Source organism: Agelaius phoeniceus, chromosome 10, assembly GCF_051311805.1.
Source record: "Agelaius phoeniceus isolate bAgePho1 chromosome 10, bAgePho1.hap1, whole genome shotgun sequence".
Taxonomy (NCBI): domain Eukaryota; kingdom Metazoa; phylum Chordata; class Aves; order Passeriformes; family Icteridae; genus Agelaius; species Agelaius phoeniceus.
The window spans coordinates 7,321,296-7,348,554 of record NC_135274.1 but is presented as its reverse complement, the minus strand read 5'-3'; the positions used below and the strand labels follow the sequence as shown (position 1 = coordinate 7,348,554).

General features: G+C 52.7%; 1 protein-coding gene across 1 annotated transcript in view; it reads left to right on the top strand.

The window, feature by feature from the left end:
- Window positions 1-25,728, top strand: part of EPHB1 (EPH receptor B1) — a 79,779-nt gene extending 54,051 nt beyond the window's left edge. The window contains exons 6-17 of the mRNA XM_077183746.1: window positions 834-1,015; window positions 2,643-2,805; window positions 5,320-5,428; window positions 5,634-5,698; window positions 9,463-9,585; window positions 10,671-10,918; window positions 11,246-11,461; window positions 13,556-13,705; window positions 14,226-14,419; window positions 14,885-15,040; window positions 15,650-17,004; window positions 25,396-25,728. Coding sequence (XP_077039861.1) covers window positions 834-1,015; window positions 2,643-2,805; window positions 5,320-5,428; window positions 5,634-5,698; window positions 9,463-9,585; window positions 10,671-10,918; window positions 11,246-11,461; window positions 13,556-13,705; window positions 14,226-14,419; window positions 14,885-15,040; window positions 15,650-15,758 — 1,715 coding nt within the window. The 3' untranslated portion in view covers window positions 15,759-17,004; window positions 25,396-25,728. The remainder of the gene's footprint in view (window positions 1-833; window positions 1,016-2,642; window positions 2,806-5,319; window positions 5,429-5,633; window positions 5,699-9,462; window positions 9,586-10,670; window positions 10,919-11,245; window positions 11,462-13,555; window positions 13,706-14,225; window positions 14,420-14,884; window positions 15,041-15,649; window positions 17,005-25,395) is intronic.
- The last annotated feature ends 1,531 nt before the right edge of the window (window positions 25,729-27,259 follow it).

Genomic DNA, 27,259 nt, shown 5'->3' with positions numbered 1-27,259 from the left:
TGACTCTGTGGACAGGACATGCCAGTGCCCCTTTGACTGTGGACAGACTTGGATACTTTTCTTCTGAAAGGATTAAGTGCAGGATTAGGGCTGTACTGGCTGGCTCTGCCCCTTATGAATATAGCTTGGAGGGCACAAAGCATTTGGAAAGGGTCTCCTGACTGGTTTGGTGGCTCAGTGTCTCTAATGGTTGAAGGACAGTGTTGCTGTTTTACTGGGAGAAGCACATTTGGGTGCTGAGGATGAGCATCCCCTGAGAGCCCCTAAGAGCAGCCCCAGCAGCTTCTCTGGAGCCAAAGCTGGGCTGGGGTGTCCCTGCCCTGGTTCCCTGTCACTGTCCTCAGGGTGGGCAGATTTTTGCTCCCACATCCTATTTCTGAGAGTGTGTGGGGTGGCAGCTGTGGCACAGCTCCCTGGCTGCTGAGTGCTGGCTCCCCAGAGAGGCTGTTAGAGCAAAAGATGTCACACAGAGCTGGACCCTGTCACCAAACCTTGGTTTGCCCCACTGGGGAGAGCTTTGCTGTGTCGCTCCCACCATGGGAGACATCCTTGGAGCAAGCAGTCCCACGGAGAAGGAACACCAAGGATTTCCAAGCCCCTAATTAAAAGGAGCAGTTGGTTTAAATAGCAGAATTCCCTCAGTGACTTGCTGCTCTGCTTCCATGTAAAGCTGCTGAGATGCAGTCTTCCCACTGCTAATGAGTGAGCTGGTCCCATGGGGAAGCCAGCCACAGGCATGGGAGATTTGGGATGCCGTGGGGATTTCCCCCCTCTCAAGGCCATTTTCCTACCCCTCTCCGTTAATTTTCCCTCTCTCCCTGCTTCCTTGGCAGCCCCCTCCACCGTGCCCATCATGCACCAGGTGAGTGCCACCATGAGGAGCATCACTCTGTCCTGGCCCCAGCCTGAGCAGCCCAACGGGATCATCCTGGACTACGAGATCCGCTACTACGAGAAGCTGAGCCGCATCTGCACGCCCGACGTGGGCAGCACCGTGGGCTCCAGGCCGGCCCCGGTGAGCCTGGGGGAGCCCTGCTCTGGGGCTGGGCTGGGGCATGGGGGCAGGGGCAGCAGCAATGGGCTCTGAGACAGGCTCTGGACAGGCAGCAGGTTGCCTGAGCTGCCTGCAGAAGGTGGGAGTGAGTTGTGATTGCAGATGCTAAATCACAGAGCAGCTTGAGTTGGAAAGGACCTTAAAGGTCAGCTAGTTCCACCCCCCTGCCATAGGACACCTCTCCCTAGGTTGGGTTGCTCAGAGCCCTGTCCAACCTGAGCCGTTCCTTCCCTGTGGCAGCATTTGTCCAGCACATCAGTGCCTGTGGCCACCTTGGCTCTGGTGTTTGCTAGGATGAGAAGGGACCTGAATGATGGGGATGGCATCAGAAGGAGGGGAGGGGGTTGGAGAGGACCAGGGAAGGTTATAGAGGTTGTCCCTGCCCTGGGTCACTGCCTGCCACCGGTCCTGTCCCTGGCAGCTGTCCTGTCCTGCAGGGGACACGCTTCCAAGCCCTGTGATGAACCGTGCCTGGCCCAAGCTGTTCCAGCTCTCCTGTGTCTCGCCAGCTCTAATGAATTCCTCTAAGTATGAATAATTAGATGATCTCACCAGCAGCCTCTTACCAGCAAAGCACTGGGGAATGTGGTAAAAAATGACATTGGAGACACATGAGGTTTCCAGCAAGGTTTAGGCCAAGGACCTGTGCCAGCAGAGCAGGACTGCAGGGACTGGGATGTCAGCAGAGAGTTGCCCTTGATCCTGCTTGAGCAGGGTCTCGTAGGGCACATTATGGAGTTTAGTGGAATCACAGAATGGTTTGGGTTGGAAGAGACCTTAAAGATCGTTCAGTTCCAGCCCCCGTGCTGTGGGCAGGGACATGAGGTTTCCATAACTGTGGGATGTTTCTGAAATGCACAAGGACGTCAGTCATTTGAAGAGGAGGAATCTGTTGTTCATAAATTATTTTTGCTCTGGATGATCTTATTGTTTCCCTCTGCTATTCCATGCTCCCTGCTCTGGTGGGATCAGGGGGCTGCCTGGGAGGTACATGCTGCAGGGGCCTCCCCAGTTCCTCGTGGGTCCTGTTTCATAAAATTATAGAATGTCCTGGGTTGAAAGGACCTTGAAACTCATCTTGTTCCACCCCCTGACACAGGCAGGGACACCTTCCACTATCCCAGGTTGCTCCAAGCCCCATCCAACCTGGCTTTGGACACTTCCAGGGATCCAGTGGCAGCCACAGCTGCTCTGGGCAGCCTGTGCCAGGGCCTCACTACCCTCACAGGGAGAATCTCTTCTGAATATCCAGCTTAAATGTACTCTCTGTCAGTGGGAAGCCATTCCCCCTTGTCCTGTCACTCCAGATCCCTATAAATAGTCCATCCCTATCCTCCTTGCAGCTCCCTTCAGGTACTGTAAGGCCACAATTAGGTCACCCCAAAGCCTTCTCCAAGGCTGAACAATCCCAATTCTCCCAGCCTTTCCCGTGGGATCCTCTGGGTCAGGGATACTTCTGAAGCAGAACCAGAGCCTCTCCCTTATCCCCCTGCAGCCAAGCCCCATCCCTGCCCTCAGCAGGGACAGCTGGGTTGCCCTCCCGCTGTCCCTGTCCCACTGAGGGTGGCTCTCTCTCGGGTGCCCACAGGACCACAACGAGTACAACTCGTCCATGGCGCGCAGCCAGACGAACACGGCGCGGCTGGAGGGGCTGCGGCCCGGCATGGTCTACGTGGTGCAGGTGCGCGCCCGCACCGTGGCCGGCTACGGCAAGTACAGCGGCAAGATGTGCTTCCAGACCCTCACTGACGGTGAGTGCGGCCGCACCGCGGCGTGGGCTGCTCCAGCCTCGTGCTCTGGTGGGATTCAAGGAGCTTGTGTGCACAAAGCTCTGTCCCAGTGGCATGGAGATGCTCCAGCCTCGTGCTCTGGTGGGATGGAAGGAGCTTCTGTGCACAAAGCTCTGTCCCAGCAATGTGGTGGTGTCTCCATGTGCTCTGGTGGGATTGAAGGAGCTTGTGTGCACAAAGCTCTGTCCCAGCAGCACGGCAGTGTCTCCACATGCTCTGGTGGGACTGAAGGAGCCTGTGTACACAGAGCTCTGTCCCAGCAGCATGGCAGTGTCTCCACGTGCTCTGGTGGGACTGAAGGAGCCTGTGTACACAAAGCTCTGTCCCAGCAGCACGGCAGTGTCTCCATGTGCTCTGGTGGGACTGAAGGAGCCTGTGCACACAAAGCTCTGTCCCAGCAGGCAGCGTGGCAGGAGCTGGGTGATTTATGGCGGTCTCTCGTGAACCGCCAGCGGGAGGAGGGATCCGCTCTCACTCTCCTGGCTCCAGGTTTTCCCCCGCTATTTATTTCTGTCTCTGCTGCCTTGAGCTGTGGGGACAGAAGCCCCTGGCACCAGCTGTGAGTCTGGCACGGTGTGGTGGGGTGGGAGGAGGGTTGTAGACCCTTGGAGGAAGGGTCTGGGATACTTGGAGTCCCTCTGAGCCATCAGGGCAAAGCTGGGGTGGTCAGACCCATCTGAAAGCTGATTTCCCATGCCAAAGGGGTGTGTTGGGCCAGCTCATGACCTTCATGGCTTCTTCTGGCCCCAGCCTTTCCCTGCACCACAAACACTGGCTTCCTTTAGAAACTGCTACTCATGGGAGTGTTTTCCATTAATCCCAGCTTCAGGACTTATCCAGAAGTTGGTGAATGAAGCAGGTCCTGTGTCATGGTTTGGAATGGAAGGAAACTTAGAGAAGTGAAATTAGTGAATTTAGGGAAATTTTAAAATGGGGGAAGTCTTAAATTAGTGAACCAAAACTGCTACATCCTCCTACCCCTGGGGCAGCTGAGAGCCTGTTCCCTGTTGCTGCTGGTGTGGTTCCTTCTCTGCTTAGGTGATATCCATGGCTCCCAGCCTCACTGCCTGTCTTCCTTAAATCTTTTCTTCTTTCCTAAAACGGGTCACCCCAAGCATGCATTCATGTCGAGTGCCAGCTAGGGTGGGAAGAGGAAAACCATGCTGGGTGACCAAAGGGAAGGAAATGGTAATAAACCCCCCTCCAATGCCTCAAATATTCAGGATTAGAGAAGCGAGAAGAAAAATCCTGCCTCAAATAAGCAATTAATTGAAATTTAATAAGAATGGATTGTGTAGCTTATTAAATAATAATTGATTGTTAGATGAGAATTTCTCAGGATTTAAGCAGCATGCAAGAGATAAATCTAGTTGCCAGTAATTAACTGCAGAGTAGAAAGTACAGATAAAAGGGTGCTAAATGCTTTCTTTTGGATGAGTTTTATTTTAACCCTTGCATGTGGCTTGTGGCACAACCTGGTAGACCTTGATGGGGCATTGGAGAGAGGTTTATTTCTGGAATGCTACAGAAGCCCCAGGAATGTGGGATCTGCTGGATACTGCCTGTTGAGAGTACCCACACCAGTGATGAGGCAGGGAAAAATGGGGGAGACACATGGAGGGTGCCTGTAGCTTTTTGGGGGTTCCCCCAGGCATGTCCAGTCCTCCTGGTGCCACCTTGGCTTTCACCCCAGCCTGCTGCTGAAGGATGCAGGGAGTGGCTGAGCAGACAAAGGAGGTTCCAAGGGATGCTTGGTGGGGAAAGGATGCTGTGGGTACCATGGCTTTGCAAATTTTGAGATATTAAAACCTACAAGGAGGCCTGTGGCGAGGGTTCCCAGGTTTTCCTGAGCCTCACTCCCAAAGTTCACCATTGTATGAGCTTTGATATCATTTGTGTGAACTCTCTGATGTCTGATCTGGGTGAAGTCTTGGCACAGCATTCTCTGGCTGGCTTGGTTATTAATGGTGTTCTCCTCCTCTCCTACAACTTGTAGGTATTTTGTGTCTGTGAGACCCCATGTTAGAATTGGTCTAAGTGGCCAACAGGTTTAAATCATAGTCTCAAAAAGGTTTGGGTTGGAAGAGACCCTAAAGCTCATCTTGTTCCAGCCCCCTGCCATGTGCAGAGACACCTTCTGGTAGATCAGGTTGCTACATAAATGAATTTATTGAGGAAAGAGAAATGCCAAAGCCATGGACAAAGCCACCTTTGGGAAACTGGGCCCATGCACATTGGTCTGATGTTATTTCCAGAATCTTCTCTCCTCTGCCTTTAAGGGAAAGGAGTATGAGCCAAGCATACAGCAGTGCAACACAGCACTGGTTCATCCCCCGCCTCAGCTGACCCCCCTGCCTGGATCCCCCTTGGGAGCAGCACCCTTGGGATCAGAGGGGATCCCTTCCCCCTTCCCAAGGGCTGCTCTCACTCCATGAGGTGCCAGGGAGGACTGACCCTGTCCCTCTTCCCTCCCAGATGATTACAAGTCAGAGCTGAGAGAGCAGCTGCCCCTGATCGCGGGCTCTGCAGCAGCTGGGGTGGTCTTCATCGTCTCCCTGGTGGCCATTTCCATCGTCTGCAGCAGGTGGGTCCCTGTGGGATCAGTGTCCCTGGAAGGGGGAGGTGCTAAGGTGCAGATTAGGGGTGGGAGGGGTGGATGGGGGACCCATGTGGCCAGAGGCAGCAGCATGATGCCACTGCTCATGGGGTGCTGGTGGCAGGGCAGTGGTTTGGGCCACCAGCAGCTGCTGCTGCCTGAATCCTGGCTGTTGTCTCCCCTGTTCTCCCAGGAAGCGTGCCTACAGCAAGGAGGCCGTGTACAGTGACAAACTGCAGCACTACAGCACCGGCAGAGGTGAGCAGGGAAAGTGGGAAAAGCAGATGGGAGACGCTCCCAAACCTGCACCTGGCATTGCCCCACTCCTCCCCTTCCAAGGGGACCGTGGGGTGGTGGGAGCCCCATGGCAGATGGACAGGACCCAAGGGTGGGAGTGGAGATGTCCACATGTGTCTGTCAGGGTGTGGGGAGGGTGTGCTGCAGTGGTGCAGTACTGTGGGTGGAAGAGTAGCAGGAGGGATCTGGGGAATGATGATGGATTTGGGGTAGGTCAGGGGACAAGGGATGGGGAGACAGTGCTGTGAAGACTCCCAGAGGAGAAAAGAAGGGTGAAAGGTGGTGTTCAGAGGGAAGGTGAGTCCTTGATCTCCTGCCATGGGCTCTGCCTGGGTCTGGATTGATGCTGAGCTGTTAGAGGGATTCTGGATTTTGGGAGCATGAGGTTGCTGGCATTGCTGCTGTCCTGCCTGTGTGGCTGATGCTTGCTCTCTTCCTTGCTCTGGAAAGGATGTGCAGCCAGTGACTGGGAATGTTTAACTGGCTTTGGGCTGCTGATTCCCTTGGCAAACAATTAGGAGAGCCTGAGCTTTTCCTAGGAGACCTGTGGCTGGTGGAGCTGTGCACCAGAATTAATTCCTGATGTATTTGTGTGTAATGCCTGCTCTGGTGCCCCTCCAGGAGCCAGCACTGCAAATGAAAATAAAGCAGCAGCTTTGGGGGGCAGGATTTTCCTGGTGTGTGCTGGTTCCATCCCCATCCCTGTGGGATGTAAATCCCATTTTTGCTCTCCTAGAGTCGCTTCCCAGGTGCAGTTTGCTTGTGGAAGAACCATCTTGGTCCTGGGTGCCTCCTTGGGGGAAAGAGGTGTGGGATGCAGGGATGGAGGAAGGATGGGTGGGAAGGCAGGGAACAGTATGGGTGAGCAGAGGGGAGGAATGGGGATGGAGCAATTGGCCTGGCTGAGAAGAACAGGAGGGCTGGAGAGAGCTAAAGAGGGAGTGGAGACGAGCAGGAGAGCCCAGCCAAGAGAGCAAAGCACACTGGATCTCTTTAGACCCTCTTGGCATCACACTGATCCCTCCCAACATGGTGGAAGCACTTTGGGGGGCCCTGAACCTCCTGGGAAGCAATAAACTGTTTTCCAAACATCACTGGGTGATGACAGACCTGTGCTTTTCCTCCCTCTTTTCTCCACATTGCTGCACTGTGGGGTGCAGGGCAAGGTTAATTTGATGCCTGATGGATAAACTCACATTAGGCTGCAGACTGACTGGTTTTTCACATTTTCCCCCTGTTTTGAAGCATTCCCTACTACACATGCATCCCTAGCTGGCTCCAAGCACACCAAAATTCAGGATGCTCAACCTAGGTAGGGAAGCAATTGCATCATGTGCCTGTCCTGTGTTTCTAAACCTGGGGGCTGTGATGACTGGTGTCAGAAATCCAGGGTGCCAGCAGTACCCTGTCAAGGTTAGTGAGCCTCTGGGCACTCTGACAGTGCAGAGCAAAACAGGTGGGAAATTTGTGGTGAGCAACTAATGGAGTAATGAGAGCATCCTCTGGAACAAATCACCATGTGTTCAGTGGCACAGCAATTACAGCCTCCCAGCACAGCTCTGCCATCCCTCCTGCAGCCCCCTGGGATCACCTGCTGCTGGCAGAGTGCTCCAAGTGGACTTTGGGGTGAGATGGGGTCTCTCAGGGTGTAATTTTTTGTGGTTTATCTTTTCCATTGCTTCACTGGGAGCTTTGAGATTGGGGGAAAGAGAAAAAAAACACCCTGTTGAAGCACCAGCAGTTCAACAGGAAGGGTTTTTCTCTGTCCCCATGATGTTTATTGCCAAGGAAATGTGATGCCAGAAGGAATTGGCCACTGGAGTCAGGGTCATGGTGCAGAGCACTTCAACTTTTAAAGAGTGATAAAAAATTTGCCCTTGTCTGTGGTAGTGAAAAATGGCCTAATCCAGTTTTCAGGATTCTTGGGATGATTTTAAGAGCACAGAGCTCTTTGCAGGTGGGTTCACAATGGGTGCTTTTGGTGATGTGCTCCAGTACCTGGAATTTCACCCAGCTTTTGCTGGTGTGGGAATGATGAGCTGGGGGCTGATATTGGCAGAGATGAGGAGTGGGTTTAGGTGCCCAATCTCTCATTTTGGATGGGATGAGGATGAGGGGGGAGCTCATCCTGGTGATTACTGAGCCTATGGACACATCAGAAGGTATTTGAAAACCAGCCTGTGTTGACAGGGAAGAGGAAACTTGGGCATTGTTTTCTCCTCTGTTCTTTCAATATTTTGATCAGTGAGCTAGTCTCCGTTACGATCCTGTAAATCCCTTTGTAATCCTGGCTGGAGCATCAGCTGCTCTTGTAAAAGAATTTATGGGGCAGTTAAAGTGTATGAGACAGAGCCATAAAGGGATTTATGAAGTGGGAGATGCACAGATGGCTTCATTGCAGCCTCCCCTGCCTCTGAGGTGCAGAACTTCTGCCCCAAAGGCCCCTCTTGGGGGTGAGGATGCTCCTGCCTGGTCCTTCCTGAGTCCTTGGTGCCCCACAGCTCTCCCCTGGTGGCTGTTTGGCACCAGCAGTGCCCACTGTGAGGCTTTCATGCTTCCTCCTGAATTATTTCACAGCTGGGAGCTGATTTAGATTCCTGGTGCAGAGCTGATGCTGTGGTCCATGCATCCATTTGTATGCCAGCTCTGCAGGGGCTCTGGGAAGCACTGGTGTGATGGGATCATGGCCTTGGAACAGTCCTGAGCAGTGTAACTGAGGGCTGTTTATCCCTATAAGGGTGAAGTACCTTGGGGAAGGGACCGGGCAGTGATGTCCCTCCTGGTCTCATCCAGAGATGACCTTGAGGGGCTGCTATGCCATCTACAGTCCCCTTTTTGGGTGAGAAATGGCACAGGAAGCTGACCTCCCCAGGGGACACCACAGCCCATTGCAGGTCCCTTTTGGGTGGCACCACAACCCAGGTGTGCAGCTGAGCCCTGTGTCCTCACTGTGCCCTTGGCAGCTCCTTAAGCCTCAGCCATCCAAATGTGACATCTGCAAACCCATTTGGGACATCTGGGGACCTGTTTTTGTTTTGTCCCCCTTGGGAAAGGGCAGGAGCCCACTTTGTGCATGTCCCTGCAGCGTGGCCAGGTCCTGTGAACACACATTGCCCGGGCTCAGGACTGCCCGCGTGTCCCGGCGTCCGGCCAAGCTGTATTTCACAGATCCACACCAGTTGTTGGTCATAATTGCTGCACTCTGTCAATTTAGTAGCAGCCACAAAGCCATCAAAGGCCTTTTTGGGTAAATAAATATTTCTTCACTAACACGTGGAGCCTCGTAAAGCCTTCACTGTAAAGCCAGCATGCTGTAGTTCAGGCCTGTAACTGCTCCCATTGCCGTGGAGGAGAAGGAGGAAGGATAATGGGAGAGGAGTGGAGGACAGGGTTGGGTGAATTGGTGGCCTGAAGGGGATGATAAGGGTCTGGGTAGGTGAGTACAGTGATAGTAGCCACTTAGTGGAGAGTGTGAGGACAGAAGGGTCTCCAGTTCTTGGCCATGGTACAACTGCTGTTGGTTTTCCAGGCTGCCCAGAGACCGTGGGGATCCACTCTACCTGGCATTGTTCAGGGTCAGGTTGGATGGGGCTTGGAGCAAAGTGGTTTAGTGGAAGGTGTCCCTGCTGATGAGGGATGGTATGGAATAAACCCAAACAATTCTATTAACTCTGTTTCTATAATTCTCTCCCTTTTGCTGTTGTTCCTGTCTTCCCTGTGACAAGGGTCTCCAGGGATGAAGATCTACATCGACCCCTTCACCTACGAGGACCCCAACGAAGCTGTCCGAGAGTTTGCCAAGGAGATTGATGTGTCCTTTGTGAAGATTGAAGAGGTCATTGGGGCAGGTGGGTCTCTGTGTCCTGCTGTCCATCTTTCCCTGCCCTCTCTGCTGCTCCTGTGTGGCTGTGCTCCACCCACCTGGAGCAACTTTGTGCGAGAGCACATATGGTCCTTCACCTGGAAGGCCCCAGTGAAGCCTTGAAACATCAGGCTTTCCTGGGTTTGTGGTGGGTTAGGGTGGACATGAGGTTGTGTCATGCTTTCAAATTTCCTCTGAGGTGGGAAAGGCTCCAGGAACGTATTCACTGGCTGACCACAGGGCCTCTTGGGATTTTCTATGTGGCTTTTCCATGAGATAACAAGAAAAGCTTGACCTCACTGTAGTCTGTGCCATACTCCCCTGCATATGTATATATACACACACATGCGTATGTGTGTGTGTGATCTGTGCTGTTTTATTGCCATTTTTAAATAACTGTGTCATACTCTTAGAGGAGAAAGTGAGAAGCCAGGGAGGGGAAGCTGTGAGGAAGCAATGAGTCAGTTTGTTTGGGATCAAGTTCAGCAATGTATCACCTGGCCTTTGCTGCTCATCAAGGCAAAATGGCTGCGAACATGGCTTAAATATAATCCCTCCACAGGCAAGTTTTGCTTTAGTGAAGTGAAAGCCCTCCTGCATTCTCTGTATTTTAAATCAGAGAGGAGCAATGTAAACAGCCCAATTATTTCCCACCCCAAGATAAGTGATGTGCAGAAAGGCAGCTGAGATTAACAACACTGACACCGGATATTTGAGGTAGTCCTTAAATGTCGATGCACCTTCCCTGCAAATCCTCCTTGTGGGGGTTTGTACAGGTGGCTGCCTGTGTCGATGTTGGGCTCTGTCACCTTGAAGAAGGTTGAAGACCTAAACATGTCCCTAGTAGTAGATATTGGCCCTTTTAAAGAGGACAGGCAGGCAGATTTGTAGAGGAGAACGTTGTTGAAGTGTGAATTCGCTGCCATTTCTCAGCTGGTCAAAGACTCCTTGCTCTTTGCAATGTTTAGTGTAGAGGAGGAGATGGTAGCTCTGGTGTTGATTGATCAAAGGTTGGACTCAGTGATCTTGGAGGTCATTTCCAACCTACATATTTCCACCTTGTGCTCTCAGGGGAGTTTGGAGAGGTGTACAAAGGGCGCCTGAAGCTGCCAGGCAAGCGGGAGATCTACGTGGCCATCAAGACGCTCAAGGCTGGGTACTCGGAGAAGCAGCGCCGCGATTTCCTGAGCGAGGCCAGCATCATGGGCCAGTTTGACCACCCTAACATCATCCGCCTGGAAGGGGTGGTCACCAAGAGCCGACCAGTCATGATCATAACAGAGTTCATGGAGAACGGCGCCTTGGACTCCTTCCTGCGGGTAATTTAGGCCATAATGGATCTCCCTGGAAGCTGGGAAGTGATGCTGTGATGCCCCACGAGACGGGGCCATGTGGGCTGTGGGATTTGGGAATGAGATGTTCTTGTCCCTTTTGTAAATCCCAGCCTGTTTGCTTAGTTTGAGAGCTGGCTGGAGTGTGCCGTACATGTCCAAAATGTGTCTTTTGGGGTGCTTATCTCTGCTGGAATCAGGCAGGGAGCTGGATCCTCTGGGGAGGTGCAGCATCCTCCTGAGGTCAGGGTGAGTGGCCCTGGTCCCACTGTGGGGTCTCATGCTCAGCCCAGTGCCTGCTCTTTGTGCTTGCAGCAAAACGATGGGCAGTTCACAGTGATCCAGCTGGTGGGAATGCTCAGAGGGATTGCTGCTGGGATGAAGTACCTGGCAGAGATGAATTATGTGCATCGAGATCTGGCTGCCAGGAACATTCTGGTCAACAGCAACCTGGTGTGCAAAGTGTCCGACTTTGGCCTCTCGCGCTACCTGCAGGATGACACGTCTGACCCCACCTACACCAGCTCCCTGGTAGGTGCCTGCTGCAGGATGTTCTCCTCTTCCCTGTGTCCTGCACCTGCTGAACCTGGGAGGAGGGTTCTGGATGTACAGTCTGCCATGGGTGGGAGTACCTCATGAGTGTTCCCACCACAGAGGCTCATGGTCTATCATGGTCTAGAGGTCCTGGCTGTAGTTTCCACAAATTATCCTCTTTTCCCTCCTTTCTCTTCCTCCTTTTTAGAAGTTTTCCACCTCCCTCCTCCCTAAGCACTGTTCTGCCTTCTGCAGCTTATAGATAAGCCTCTTCCCTCTCCTCTGTGGAGGAAAGGTGCACAGAGAAGTCCCTGGAGAGACAGGAAGGGAAAACAGGGAGATCACAACTCCTGGCAGCACAGCGATGGTGTTTTAACACCCCTTCCCCCAGTGCTCCAGGTCTGGTCTGCTTTTTCCTGCTGGAAACTTGTTCCATGCATAAATCAAAGAGCCAAGCCTAACGGGAGCTCTGCCATTCCCCAGACGTCCTTCTCTTCCTTAATTAACTCATTTGTAGGTAACAGGGACTCTCTTCTCCCCCTGCTCCTGGCTACCCCAGGGGACCCCCAGCTCCCCACTGTGGTCATTGTCCTGCTTGTGAGCCCCTGAGGGGTGTTAAGGATGATCAGAGGGGACAGGGATGAGTAGCAGGCTGGCCTCATCTAATGGATTAATAGAAGAGTGTGAGGTGGGTGCCGGCACAAGGCTGCGCCAGCTCCTGCCAAAGCAGTTCCTTGGGCTGCTGAGCTGTGCCCAAGTGCAAGGGCTGGCTCCAGCTGCCAAAATGGGAAAGCCAGGGGCATGCCTTTAAGGCTGACTCAGTGTTTTGGCCCAGTTACAGCCCATCACTGTCCCTGCCCTGCTCAATGGGATGTTCTAGACCTGCCCCACTCCCTTCCCAGACCCTTCCTGCAGGCAGCAGACATTGAGCAGACACCCAGCTTTTATTTTTCTTTCAAAGACCCCAGCAGTAGCTGCTGAGATGAGGCATGAATTAGTCTTTTCCCCACCTTCAGAGATAAAAAGAGATTATCTCATCTGTGTTTTTATTTAATTTGGGCCATAATAGATCTCCCCGGCAGCTGGGAAGTGATGCTGTGCCTGCGATTGCATCACTCTGCCTCCCACAGCAGGCTTTTCGCTCTGGGGAAAAGGCAGGAAAAACAACCTAGCAGTTAATTTCTCCATTTGTAGTTATTCAAATCAAATTTTTTGCCATTCATCCTTCAAGAGCGGCTGACGCGTCCTCGGAAAGGCTGTGGAAAATGATTGTGCTAAGTGATTCACAGTGCAGTCCTGCCCCCAGAAAATTCCCGTGTGTCTGTGGTTTTCCTTATCCCTTGGCTTTTTTTGTGGTTATTTTATGGAGCTTCCCAGGGAGCAATCCCTCTGTGCGTGCTGCTCCTCCTCTCATCCCTGTGCCCTTGGCATGGCCTTTGGCCCTGGGACCTGCCCTGGCTTGGCAGGGGGGCTTGAGATGCTGAGCCTGATTTTGAGCCTTGGGAGAAATGAGGAGCTCTCTGCCAAAGGCATTTTCCTACATGTGCTTTCCATTGGCTTTTAAAGGTGTTTTGCTTTTTGCCTTCCACTCCAAAAGCAGGGCTGGAAGGACCTTCTGGCAGCTGTGGGAGCCTAGGTGAATCTGTAGAGGATGCTTTTAGTTCAGCCTTGTTTCCATTGAGGGCCAAGGGATGGGGATGCCTGTGGCTCCTCACCTGTGACAAGTACTAGCCCAGTCATGCTTAGCTTTGTCACCTGGTGACTCCCTGGGAAGGGACCTGGGGAGAGGCCACTGGTGTGCTGGGTCCTGCAGGGCAGCTGGAGTGGGGTGGTGTCAGTCAGTGGGGTAAATCCTTGGAAAAACCCATTTGTTTTGTTCAGCTAAGCTATTTAGGCAGGTACAAGATACATTCATGAAGTTGTTTTTGGCTCCTGCCTCATCCCATCAGGTGCCACCTGCCCGCTCCTTGGTGGGGTCCTCAGGGATTCATGGTTTGGGATGTGTGTGGGATGGCCCTAACCCTGACTCGTGGGCATCCAGCCTCCTCTGCCTAGGGAGACGTTTCTCAGCTGAAGTTCCTTTTTCTGTAGGGGGGAAAGATCCCTGTCAGGTGGACAGCACCAGAGGCCATCGCCTACCGCAAGTTCACCTCGGCCAGCGACGTCTGGAGCTACGGCATCGTCATGTGGGAGGTGATGTCGTTCGGGGAGAGGCCCTACTGGGACATGTCCAACCAGGATGTAAGCACTGGGGGTCATCCACACTGCTCTGGGGGCCAAGGGGTGCTCATTTCCAAAAGAAATCCCTGCCTGAAGGGCTCTCTGCTCCTTCCTGGAGCCTCAGCAGCACTTGGTTTGGAGATGAAACAGGCTGGTGAGTGAGAGGATGCAAGGAGGGAAATTGGAAAGAAAAGCCAGTGGGCTGGTAATTGGACTTCAGCAAGCTGCAGGGCCTTTGAAAATGTTCAGAGGGTTTACGAGCGGGGAAGGAGCTTTGGAAGTGTGACTGCTGTACTCCGGCAAGATCCGCCGAGATAATGAGTGGCAGCTCTCCGCTGGGAGGAACTGCAGCCGCGGAGCATCAGAGCGGAGATTAACCTCGGAGAGCACTCGGCTCCTCCCGCTGCCTCGGCTGCTGATCAGCCGGGCTGGCCCTCCCTTCCCAGCTGCCTGCAGCCCCTCTGCCTGCATGAGCAGCTCAGGGAGCCCCCCGAGTCCTTCATCCCTTCATCCGCTTTCCCCCTCCCTCATCCATCCTCAGGTCATTAACGCCATCGAGCAGGACTACCGGCTCCCGCCGCCCATGGACTGCCCGGCCGCCCTGCACCAGCTGATGCTGGACTGCTGGCAGAAGGACCGCAACACCCGCCCGCGCTTCACCGAGATCGTCAACACCCTCGACAAAATGATCCGCAACCCGGCAAGCCTCAAAACTGTGGCGACCATCACCGCTGTGTGAGTGCTGGGCGTGGGGATGCTCCCTGCCACCCTCCCACGCCGTGGGGAAAGGCTCCCCGAGCGGCTCGAGAATCCATAAATCCTTAGATGGGGGCGGGGGGGATCTGTCTTCGCTCTGCCTGACATTCAGACAAAGAACATGCGGTTTTCAGCCAAGCAACAGCAATAATTCTTTGCTATTGATTCTTTATGGTCTGTGACCATTTGGGTGTGGTGGCTGCTCTGCCGACGCCTCATCCCTGTGGCTCCCGCAGCTGGAGTGCAATGTGTGAGCTTGCAAAGCGCTGCTTGGCAGTGTTCTCATGGGACAGGCCTTCCTCATGGCCTTCCATGGGTGTGTGCTGGGCATCCCTGTGCCAAGCAGGGATAACTGGGGGTGGGCTGGGGAGTGTGTCCCTGTGCTAGGCAGGGCAGCTCCTTGGTGCCAGCCAGGCTTGTCCCCAGCGGTGTGTCCTGTTTCAGGCCTTCTCAGCCCCTCCTCGACCGCTCCATCCCCGACTTCACTGCCTTTACCTCAGTAGACGACTGGCTGAGCGCTGTGAAGATGAGCCAGTACCGGGACAGCTTCCTGACCGCTGGCTTCACCTCCCTGCAGCTGGTGGCCCAGATGACATCCGAGTGAGTTGGCCATGCCAGGCTGCCTGAAAGTGGGGTGCTGCCCAGCTGGGGAGGTGGGGAGGTCAGTTCAGGTGTGAGCATCCCTTACATTGGTCACCCAGAGTCTGGAGGTGGCCACATTCACTATTTGGGGTCCATGTGTGGATATCTCCCTGCTCTCAGTGATGCTCATGGGGCCATGCTTGGGCTCTGTGGATGTTCCAGCTGAGCTTACCTCCACAGAATTCACAGAATGACTGGGTTGGAAGAGACCTTAAAGATCATTGAGCCCAACCCATGCCCTAACACCTCAACTAAACCATGGCACTGAGTGCCACATCCAGTCTTTTCTTAAACACATCCAGGGATGGTGACTCCACCACCTCCCTGGGCAGACAATTCCAGAACTTCATCAGCCTTTCTGTAAAAAACTTGTTCCTGATATCCAATCTATATTTCCCTTGACGCAGCTTGAGACTGTGTCCTCTGGTTCTCCCTGGTTGAAAGAGACCAACCCACCCTGACTACAACCATCCTTCAGGGAGTTTTAGAGAGTGGATAGGGTCCCTTAGCAACAGCAAACCAGGTTCACCACCCTCAGCTTCCCATTGACTTTCTTCTGTCTTCCAGAGACCTCCTGAGAATAGGGGTGACTTTGGCTGGGCACCAGAAGAAGATCCTGAACAGCGTGCAGTCCATGCGAGTACAGATGAGCCAGTCTCCGACCTCGATGGCATGACGTCCCTTGTCCCATGGGGAGGGGCCGGGGAGGGCAGAGGTGGGAGGGGAGGAACTGACGTGGGGCAGCGCTGCCAGAGGAGCCACTGCTGCCTGGGGACTGCCACTGCAGCCCGAGGATGTTCCTGGGACTCACCTCTGACTGGTGACTTCCGTTCCTCACCAACAGAAGCACACTTACCAATGTCATGGGGGACAGCGTATAAATACGTATAAATATGTACAAATCATATATTTAAAAAGCAAAGCAAAACAAAAAAATCATGAAAAACAATGAAGACAAACCAATGTGCGTTGGGGAAGCAAACCCAAACCCTAGAGACCAGACTTCAATCCCGCCACCAGTGAGCAGTGGTCAAAACTGAGAAGGAGGAAGGGGCTGTTGGGGAAGGGAGAGGCATGAGATGGAGCATCCTGTCCAGAGGAACCACCTTCCTTTTTCTTCTTTTGCCCTTCCTCCCTGCCCCAGCCCTCCTGGTTCACCCTACTCCCCTCTCTGCTCACGGACTGGGTGGAAATGTCCTCAGATGTCTCTGCAGCTCCCTGCCATCCCACCCGGGTGCCGCTCTGGCAACTACCAAAGGACTTCACTGACCACTGCATGGGGGATCCGACTCAATCCAGTTAATGTCTTCATATTGAAGAAGAGATGTACCTTCAATAGAAAACCTTGGGTTTTGGTTTTGTTTTTTTTTCTCTTTTGCTTGCATTTTTTTTGCAAAAAGGAAAAAAAGGATTAAAAAAAAAAAACAAACTCTCCATCCTGGAAAATGGAAAGAGGTGTTCCCGTGTGTGTGTGTGCGCGCTCGTGCGCCTGTGTATGTTGTCAACCTTCCGTGGACTCGCTGCTCGTCCATGACCGAAGACCAGCGCTGACCCTGCAGCCAGCGGCCGGCCGGGCCCTGACCCGGGGGGGGCCAGGGGTTGTACTCACAGCCCCCAGGGGCAGGAGGCAGCCTGGAAGCACCTGGTGATGGAGGAAGCACTCGGCATCCTGCACGTGGGGAGGAGGATGCCAAGGGCCGGCCGGCACGGTGGGGATGGGACCGGGACTGGAGGAGCCACCGCGTGGCTGTGACTGGGTTGGTGGCTGCTGGAGGAGGAGAGATGCTCTGGGAAATGGACTGCTCAGGCCTCCAGGGCCTCGGTGATGTCTGGAAGATGGTTATGGAGGACTTTTTTTCCCCATCTTGTGGACCTAAGGATTTTGATATTGATTTATGGACTTAGGTTTCATGGCTTCAGAGGTAGGTCCGAGTGTCTTGTGTGTCTCTGTCCATCCATCCATCCTGCTCTTTATTTTTCTGCTCTTCTTTATAGCCTCTTCTAGTGGTTGTTTCCCCATATTTAATTTGATCTTTATTATTCTTTTTTTTTGGTTCCTCCATTGGTCTCCTAGGCAAATTGATCCGGTTAAAATTGCCCAACACGTGTTCAGTGTTTACCCAGAATATTGTAAGGCTGGGCCATCTGACTTCCCCTGCGGATCGCGCCAGGAGTTTGTAAAATGAATGAACTCTTAATAAGGCTTTTACTTAGAGGGCTGTGTGCAAGTTGCAATGATCCATCACTGTGCTCTCGCTGGCGCTGTGCCGCATGGTGGCAGAGCAGTGGCACGGGCTGGCTGTGCCCCAGGGGCTGCAGGTCCCAGCTGGGATTTGGTGGTGTGGTGGCTCATATGTACATGGAGATCCTCTGTCCTCCTCACTCACCCTCATCCCTCTCACTCTTCCATCCTCACCATGGCAATACTCCACATCTGCTAGTGCCACGGGGATGTCTTGCATCCATCCATGTCCTGGGGGTGTTCCTGAGCCGCAGGGATGCCCCATGTCCATCTGTGTTATAGGGGCTGCTTTACTTCTCAGCCCATGTCTGTCCTGTGTCCGTCAGTGCTGTGAGGATGGCTCACACCCACCTGGGCTGTGGTTTTTCCCCATGTCTCTCTTTGCCATAGGGCTGCCCATATCCAACTACACCATGGGATTGCTCCATGTCCATCTGCCCCATTGTATTCCCATCTATGCCAGGAGATGCCTCACCAGATTTGCTTGCTGCCTCTGAACACAAGGAGAAAAGCCTGTGCTCTGCTTGCTGCTAGCACCCGTCCACATCTCCTGAGTGGGAACACTGTCCCTCTTGTGTTGGGGCTGTCAGGGTCCTCCGTGGCTGGGTGGACCCCTGTGTATCCCGTGAGGAGCACATGCTCAGTTCATGGTGGTTCATGAGGAACACATTCGTGCTCGTGGTTCATCACCACCAGCAGGTGAAGGACCCTTTGGGGTGCTCTCTACACCTCCAGTTTTTTTCTTCCATTGCCCAAGGCAGGTGACCTGTGCTCTGCTGAAGAACGGGAACTAACAAGATGCAGGAATGAGCTTGTTTCAATTCACTGAACTCCCCCCAGAGAAAGAGGCAGAGAAAAACCCCCCTTGTTTACAACAGCAGGGACTGCTCCTCTTCCTGTCTGATAGGCGATTGCTAATACCTCTCGGGATGCTGGTGGCCCAAATCTGTATTCTGGGATGTTGTCACACGGAACACAACATGCAGATGGAGCGGGCGCCGCGCATGCTAATGCGCCGCCCCGCCACATTGGTATTCGCTGGCACTGAAGGGTCCTTTGTGGGTTTTTTTATGATTTCTCTTTTATTAGAAGGAAGCTAAAGGCATTTAAAGGAACGAGTGACAGCCACACAGGCTAAATATCAATACTGCACCTTTATGGCTCCCCTGCCACTGTTGCCAGCCCTGTGAGCACCTGCGAGGCAGCTGCTGCAGCCTGCTCGGTGCTGTCCCTGCCCCACACACCACAGCAATCCTGGTTTAATGTAAACCCTTTAATGCAGAACCACAGTGTCACAGGGTGAGATGGATCTCTGAGACCGTCGAGTCCAGCCTGTGACTGATACCCACCCACCCTGTCAGCCAGTCCTGAGAACTGAGTGCCAGGTCCACCGTTCCTTCAACACCTCAAAGGATGGGCATTCCACCACCTCCCATTCCAGTGTTTAATCATTCATTCAGTGAAGAAATTCTTCCTGGCGTCCAACGTCCAACTTGAACCTCCCCTGGCACAGCTTGAGGCCATTTGGAGGCCATGTGGTGAATGTGAAAGGGGAATCATTAAGTCCTGCCCATCCTACTCAGCAGATCAAGTACCCCTGAGGGATCAAACAGGCTGTCTGGGTGCTCAGGTGCTATCAGAGATGCCAAGACCATCTTGGTTCAATTTCCCAGGGTGGATGATACTCCTTGGCTCTGGGCCACCAGCAGTGCCCCTGGGCATTGCCAGGGCTGGTGGCCCTTCCATTCTGTTGCCCTTTCCCAGCTGTCCAACATCTGATGTCTCCTAAGCTGTGTCAGAGCAGATGATTCTCATATGCCACTACTCCTAACCAGCTGTCCCCACTCTTGGCCTTCTGCTGGGACCTGTATGTGTCCCCTCCAGGGTCATGCAAGAGCCCAGCAGCAGACTGGTGGTGCTCCAGGCTGAGCAAAGAGTGTGCAGGTGGGCTCAAATAAATCCCTGCAGTGAAGAGCCATCATGGGTCAGGGGAGTTGCTGTCTAGGTGATACTTGAGGGAGGGCCACCACGGGCCACCTGTTCTCTTGCCTTTCAATTAAAGTTGTTTTATCTTAACCAGAAGATTTCATGAAAGGCCATCAGTCTGTTAGTGGAAAACAAAGGGGGAAATCCAAAATAGCTATGTTTGGTTTTTGCTTTTTCTTGAAAAAAAACAGCATAAAAATTTCAGATGATTTCTGACAGACCGTTCTGTTACTTTAGAGGCCTTTCTTTCACATAAAATCAGTTTTCCAAACTGTGAAGCCTTTCTGTCTGGAAGTGACAGTGCTATCCCTGCCTGGCCATGGCAGCAGTGTTGTGTTTGACCTGCTCCTCCTTTTCCTTTGTCAGATGCCAAGGAAGAGGCTCTCACCTTGACTCGGGTGGCACCTCTTTGATGCTGCTCTGTTGCTCCTACTCTGGTGAGAGCCTCTTCCTTGGTCTAAAGATGAGCACTCCAGTTTCACATCTTTTGATTCACACTGGTTGGTGTTGGACTTCCTTTCTTTGATCACAGAGGAGAAGGGATGGCTCAGAAGCTGTTTTCTGCTTGCAGAGTTATGGTTTTAAGGGAAAAAAAAGGAGTTTTGGATCAAAGAGGACCAATTGCATAGGCTTTTTCTCTGGGCTGGGCTCCATCCATCACACAGGGTCCTGATGGGTTCCTGTGCCAGGTGGAAGTGCTGGGAGGGGCCCATTGCTGGTGGAAGTGCTGGGTTGGATCCTGACCCCTGCCACTGCTCCTGGGTGAAGCTCAGTCAGTGCCTTGCTCCTTTGGCTGCATCCCACATGAATACCCATGCATGGATGTGGCTGCGTGCCCGGGTGAGCCCATCTCACCCTCACCCCTGATCCTGGCCTTTCACTTTGTGCTCTGCAGTCATCAGCTCCTTCTCTCCATTTCTATGGCAACTGTAAAAACCTCAACCCTTTTGTGTCTTTTTAGGGGATTTTTTTGTGTGTGTGTGTCTGGGTTGGCTTTGTCCTTTTTGCATGGAGTGTTAAATCAAAAAAGGGACTTTTGGCTACCAAACCCCTGCTTTGAGCTTGGCCCAAGGTCTCCTGTGAGAAGCAGTGGGCAAGGTCCTCCTCACAACTGGACTGGGTGTTGCCAAGTGGCTCCACATTTCCAGCCCTGCTGTTACTTCCCTCATCCCCCAAAAATCCCTATTTGCAATTCAGCTGCATTGTTCTCCCCTGGGGCTTTTCCATGCTTTTTTCCAGCACCCATCCCTGGGTGTGATGGAGGAGCAGCAGGCTTCTCAACGGCAGTAATTAAAAGGAGATGTGGTGCCTCTGCCAGGGAAGGTGAACCCAAGCCCCTCACATCTCTGAGGCTTGAATGTGGAGGAAGAGCGTGTATTAATGGCATAATTATGTGCCTCTTTCCAGATAAAAAAAAGGAATGTATTTTATGCCATTTAATGACCTTCAAATTAACAGTTCTTTGAAAGCACTTATGTATATTTAATTTTAAATATTTCTGCAAGTCAGAGCAGGGTTTGCGATGAAAACAGCAGGCAGCCGGTTTTTAAATAAGAGTGATCTCAAACCATTATTTCTGAGCCTGTCAGCTCTTGGTGCCTCTAATGCTCCTTTGCCAAGGAGAAAACAGGGCCATCCCTCCCCCTTGCCTGAGTCCCATAGGATCTCTTCTGCTTTCTGCTTTTCCAGGTGTTTGATTCAGAGAGAAGGAAGGGCTGGGTTGGGCTTGGGTTACAGAATCTCACCAATAAGTTTGCCTGCATCCCAAGGACATCTCTGTGGGAACATCCCAGTTGGCCCATGGTCTGGGATAAATCGTTGGGCATCACCTAGGAAAGGTTTTTTGCACTGCCATCAGCCCCTGCCATTGTTCTGAGATGAGGACAGACACGTTTCCCTTTGTTAAGGTCTGAATTAAGGCTTTTGCCTCTGATCCATAAAAACTGCCGATATATCTGAGCCACTCTGTGTTCACTTGGAAATCATTACTCTTAAACATTGAATTTGAGTTAAAAAAAAAGGATCAATCAGCTTCTGAGACGAGGAATGGATTTACAGACCCAGAAATGTTCTGTAGCTCCAAGGCCACCTGTCCTCCTTTCCTGCTGGAAAGGGTGGGGCCCAAGGAGTCACATCCAGCTCCAGCACCCATGCAGGTGCTGCTTGTCCCTGCTGCCCCAGTGTCCCCACTGTGTGAGGAACTGCAGGGGGATTTAGTGTTCAGGTTGTTGTCTGCTGTGGTGCCTCTTCTGTGAAGGATCCTGCCAGGGTGGATAGTGATCCAGTACTTGGATCATTCCCAGTGAGTCTCCTCAGAATTTTGGAAGTTCCAGAAACTTCTTGAGTGATGATGGGGGAGAAGCCAGCTCCACGCTGACAGGACTCCTGTGGCAAGTTGTTTCACACCATCAGTGATCTCCTGTTTTATATTTTTCCTATAAAAATATATTGGTGTTGTTGGAGGGGTTCTTTGGGATCATCTTGGATCATCAACCCTCCTGCCATGGGGGAATGGCTCTGCCTCTCCCAGCTGAGCTCAATCTCCTCCAAAGCCTGTCCAGGAGATGTGAGAGCCACTGTTGGGTTGTGCTCTTCCATTTCTGATGTCCTCAGAGTTTGGCTCTGTCTCAGGGGAGATCTGCTGGCTCCGGTCCATCACTGGGCCCTGACGGGCTGTGTTGTCTTCCCAGAATTTGACATGGAAAGGGGAGCTTCTCCAATCAGGAGAGGACCTCCTCTGCTTTGCCTGGCAGGAAGAGATGTGAGGTGGGAGCTGGCAATCAGTGTGATGTCTTGGTTCCTGTCAGAGCAGCAGATTGGTGCTGGGGGGGGAAGTGCACTTGTCTCAGTGACCATGGTGCCTTTCAGCTGTGCCTTTTGGGGTTGTCAGAGCTGCTGGCCTTTGGGTGGCATCCCAGGGCTGTCACTTTTGGCTGGCTGTCCTCCACAGACCAGCACTGTGAGCACCCCTCCAGCCCAGGCACAGCTGCCCCCTTCTCCCTGTCTGTCTCTGAGCATCACTGCTGCTCCTGCTCTCCTTCCTCTGGCCATTGGAATTCAAACAGCCCCAAAGCCCCTGGCTGTCCCACCCTGCTGCATTGCTCTGCTGTAGTGGCTGTTTTGGGGACATCTCTGGGTCCTTGTGGACCCCAGCACGTGGTCAGCTGCATTGCAGGTGACACAGCCATGGAGGGGGTGGCCCCATCAGTGGCAGAGGCAGGATGATGTTGAGGTCTCCTGGCCTGTCTCTGGAGGATTAATGCTGGAGGAGGTTAATCTGAACAAACCAGCCCTGTGAATTTTAAGTGGATTAGCTGAACTCTGCTCCTTCCCAAAGCAGACAGTGCCCTTTTGGGGCGCATGTGGAAGTGGATTAGGCAAAAATCTCCTTAAGGCTGCGTTAATTCTAGATAAGTGTAAGGAGATTAACGCCCATCCACTTAAAAAAATTAATTGGAGTGAACTTTTCTCTGTGTCCCCAAGTAAACAAGACTCAGAGCTTCCCCCATCCAGCAGCTGGGCTGTGCCTTTCCCCTCTCTATCTTCCCATCCCCTCATGTTGTGCAGGAGCTGCCATTGTGGTGGGGGAACCTGCTCCTCCCTGATTATCCTCAGGGGCCTTATTAGGCCATTGAACCCTTGTGTGAAGGTAGGGAGAGAAGACAGGAAAATTATGGTCACCATCAGTGCAATTATCAATGCTCATTAGTGCCAAGCAGGACTGACAGCAGGAGGTGCAGCCCATGGCAAGTGTTGTCTGAGGAGCCAGGTGAGCCTCACATCACATCCTTGTGGGGCTTCCATGGACAGGCAGATGTGGAACGTGCACATATTGCTTGGTTTACTTGTTTTTCCCTACTGTGCTTTGGCTGAACTCTTCAGATTCCACAGCCTAAATGTTTGGGAGACAGCCAGAGACTGCTGTGGTCAGGGACTCAGGCTGGGGTTAGTGCCTGGGTGGCAGTGCCATGTCATGTCCCTGATGGTGCCTGGATGGGGATGGGGCTCTGGGAGGCCCCAGGGAAAAGGGGTGAGATGTGACTCCTTTTGCAGAGGGTCTGGAAATGGACTGGTGCTCAGGGGGGGCTTGCAGGATACAGGGACAGCTTTGGGTCACTCCCAGAGTTGCCTCCATCCTTCCCCATTCCCACCCTTTTCCATGGCATCACACGGGCACAGCAGCTGCATTTGCAGAGCCACCCATCCTTGATTATTTTGGGTATTTGCAATTCTGCCCATTCGCAGGAGTGTGGAAAGGGAGAGGCCCAGGGGGTGACACGGTGCCTGCATCCCAGCCATGCTGCTCGACAGCTCCTTCCCTCTTGGAACGCCTTCTCACCACACAGACGTGGCCTTTTCATTGCTATTTGTGTCACGCCAGCTCTCAGAGGCTGAGATCAAAGCCCTGCCCGCCTCGCAGGGGTTCCCACGCCGGGAGGAGGAGGAGGAGGTGGGATGAAGGATGAGGGGGTGACTCGGTGGCTGCGTACCTGGGGATGAGCTGCGCTGCCCCCAGCGCCCCCCCACCCCAATCCTCCTCCAGCTGTTCATGTCCCTCGGGTCTCTTGAGATCCATCCTTTGGGATCAGCCCAAATCATCCTTGGCTGTCCCTGGATCATTTTTGCCCGACGAAGAGAAGGGCTGCAGCTGCTAGGGAGAGCTGAGCCTGCAGCCACCACCACCCCCGGCAGGGCGCGGGTTCCCCAGGGAAAATAAACCCCAAAGCCTTGGGCAGCTCTGCTCTGCCGGGCGGGTTGGGAAGGAGGGCTGAGAGCCGGGAATGCCGCGGGGGAAGGCGGTGGCGGGGCCGGGAGCAGCGCCCGGGGCCGGAGCCGTGCTCGAGTCCGGCTTTAATGTGGCAGAATCCGGAGCCGATAGAAATCACTGCCACCCCACCGCGACTCGCACCCATCCCCCGGACCCACCCGGCTCAAGCAGCGAGTTCAGCATCCTCACATCAGTCGTGTTTCTGTTACAGCTTTTTTTCCAGGGGTTTTGCTGTTCTGATCCCACTAATGTTAATGAGAGCTGTGAGACCAAACCTCCAAGCACGGCACCAAAAGTGGCCCCCTGCGCCCAAGAAATATCCAGCAATATCTTTTCCCCCAGCTCAAGTTCCCTTTTTAAAAAGATAATCTCAATTTCTCTTCCCTTTTCTCTGCCCCTTTTCCCACAAAACACTACATTACTAAATAAAACTTTCATTACTACCTGGGTTTGCTAAAGAAAAAAATTATTTCCATTCAGGAGAACGATGAATTTTAATAGGAGTGAAATGTCAGGCACAGCTGGGGTGGGTTTCTGAAAGCATTGGTATGTTTGGAGAGGCACAGAGATGCCCAGCAATAATTAGCCAGTGAGCCCCCTTTTTTTGTGACCCAGCAAAGGGACCCAGCAGTCAATTGCTTTGTTATTTAATGTGCTGCCTTTATGTTTCCAAGGTGCAATTGTATATTAAAAGCATCTTTGCCTCTCCAAAGTGGCTAAATAATGGGATTTTGCTGCTGTGTGGAACTTGTTGGTCATAGAGTGTGGGGAAGGTGCTCCTGTGGCTGCTCCTCTGGTTCCCAGACCTTTTGGTTTCCCCCTGGCAGCAGAGAAAATGGGGATTTTTTTTTTTTTTTTTTTTTTTTTTTTTTTTTTTTTTTTGTTACATTGGAAAAAGCAATTTGATGGTGCCTGGTGGTTTGCTCCTGCTTTACACCCGTGGGGGCTCATTTTGCAGTGGGAGGGGGTGGAAAGGCATCTTGGCTGCGGGGGGACACAGATACCCTTCCACCCCCAAAATCACATCCCAGCCTCCGCTCCCTAAAGCAACTCAGCTTCACAAAGAATTCCATCTCTTTTCCCCCTGAAGAGAAATGGAGAGCTTTCAGTGAAATCATCACTTTTCTGACAGCATATTAATTAATCCCTGCTCTTTTTTTTTTTTTTTTTTTTTCTTTTTTTTTTTTTTTTTTTTGAGAGGCTGGATGTGCTGTAAGAAGCCTTTGGGTTTCTCTGGGCGCGGGGAAGGACGCGCGGCTTTCTGAGCTCTGCACCTGCATATTCTCACCGTCTCCTCGTCTTCCTCTTGCCTTGCAGGGCGTCGAGTGCAGCATTGCAGGGGGCAGCAGCGTCGGAGAGGGGGCCCAGGGGCCGCTCCCCAGCCCAGGATGCTCCGGGAGGTCCCGCAGCGCCCCGGTCCCCGTCCCCCCGAGCCGCGGCGTGTCCCGGGCCAGCCCTTCCCTGTCCTGTACATAACCAGTGAGATGTCTGTAAAAGATTTCAACCCTTGGAATTTTTTTTGCTCCCCTCTCCTCCTCCCCTTCTTCCCCAATTTGTTGATTGTGTTGAAATTGTCGGAGTTTGTAACAGTATCTTTCAGAGAATATTGTACTAAAGAGAAAATTGCACTCAATAAAAAGGATGAAATAAGCCTGGTCCCTCGCCTTCCCCTTCCCAGGGGCAGCCTTCCTGCTGCCGGCTTCTCTTCAGCTCGGAGCTGGGGGAGTGTTTGCCATGAATATTCATTTGGGGAGCTGGCAGCGCTCCACCGCTCCTTGACTTTACCTCGAATGTTGATGTCTATCAGATTTGGCTCCCCGGTTTGTAAATGAAGTGACTTTATTCTCGGCGATCCCTATCGGAGCTTGCTCGCAGCAAAAAAGCCGGGAGAAGGAGTTTTCCTGGCGGGGCTGTTTGTGCGGAGCGCCTTTCAAAGCCCTGCTGGGCGATGGCTCAGGGAAGCGGCGCTGGAAGCGCTGCCTGGGATCAAAGTGCCGTCCCTGCTCCTGGCTCTGAGCTTCCCGATCCTGCTGGAGCCTGTCCATGCACCTCGTCCTGAGCCTGCTTTCCTTAAGGATTACTGTAAATGATGGATGGAAAATGGATTCTTCCTCGTGCATTGGCTGCACTTGGGCATTTTATCCTGCTGGGATCAATCATACATCCCATCCAGCTCTGTCACACACACTCTTGGGGTGGTCCTGTGCAGGCTCAGGAGTTGGACTCCATGATCCTTGTGGGTCCCTTCCACTTCAGGATATTCTGATTTTCTGATCCAGGTGATGCTGAGAGCAGCTGGTCCTGCTGGCACTGGGAACATCCTCCAGCCGACAACAGGGGCTGAACCCGGGGCTAAGGGTTTTGTAAATTAAAAATATGCAGCCACCAATGAGTTATTTGGGGTTCAGAAAGGGGAGCTGCTACTGGGAGAGCTCTGGAGGTGGGGTTAGGGGTCCCCAAGGCTGGGGTTTTGGGGTGAGCCGTGGGGAGGGAGGCAAGCAGTGCTTCAGCTGTAGGTGGGGCTGGCAGAACCCTGTATCCTGTGATTGTCCCACCAGTGGAGGTGTTGATATGGGGTGTTCTCCTGGCTCCTGTCAGGACATTTCCAAGTCCTTTCTGCTTCTCCAGGGCCATTAAAGCTGGGATGTCTTTATTACAGGGATTTTTGAGTGATTGAGTTCTGTGTGCTAGTGGGGATTGCTCCAGGTCCCTGTGGGCAGGACTCCACTGCCCCAGACTCACATACCACAGTGAGGTTTGCCTCACACATAACACAGAGATAGATAGTTTTTGGTGTTTTGCATGTTTTTTTGCCAAGCCCATCCCAACAAATGAAAGCAGAGAGTCTCTACCATCTTTGGATATGCAAGATGCAAATAGGCAGCAGCTGATGGAGGGCAGAGTGAAGTTGTTTTTGTCCTTAATTGAGTAGGCACTTGATTTAATGGGCTTCTGGTGTGGTTTAAATGAGTGTTCATGTTTTGTTGATTCCTCTGGGATTTGGGGTGCTGGGAGGATGTATCCTTCACACAGGTCAGTCTGAGATTTTCCCCTTAAGTAACCAATAGACATTTACAGCCAGTGCTTGATGTTCCCCAAGTAGTTTGCCTTGGGAGAGCCTTTTAACAGTGTCTGGGGGAGCCCTCCTGTCAGTGTGGTGGTTAATGGGGCTCTGAAGGAC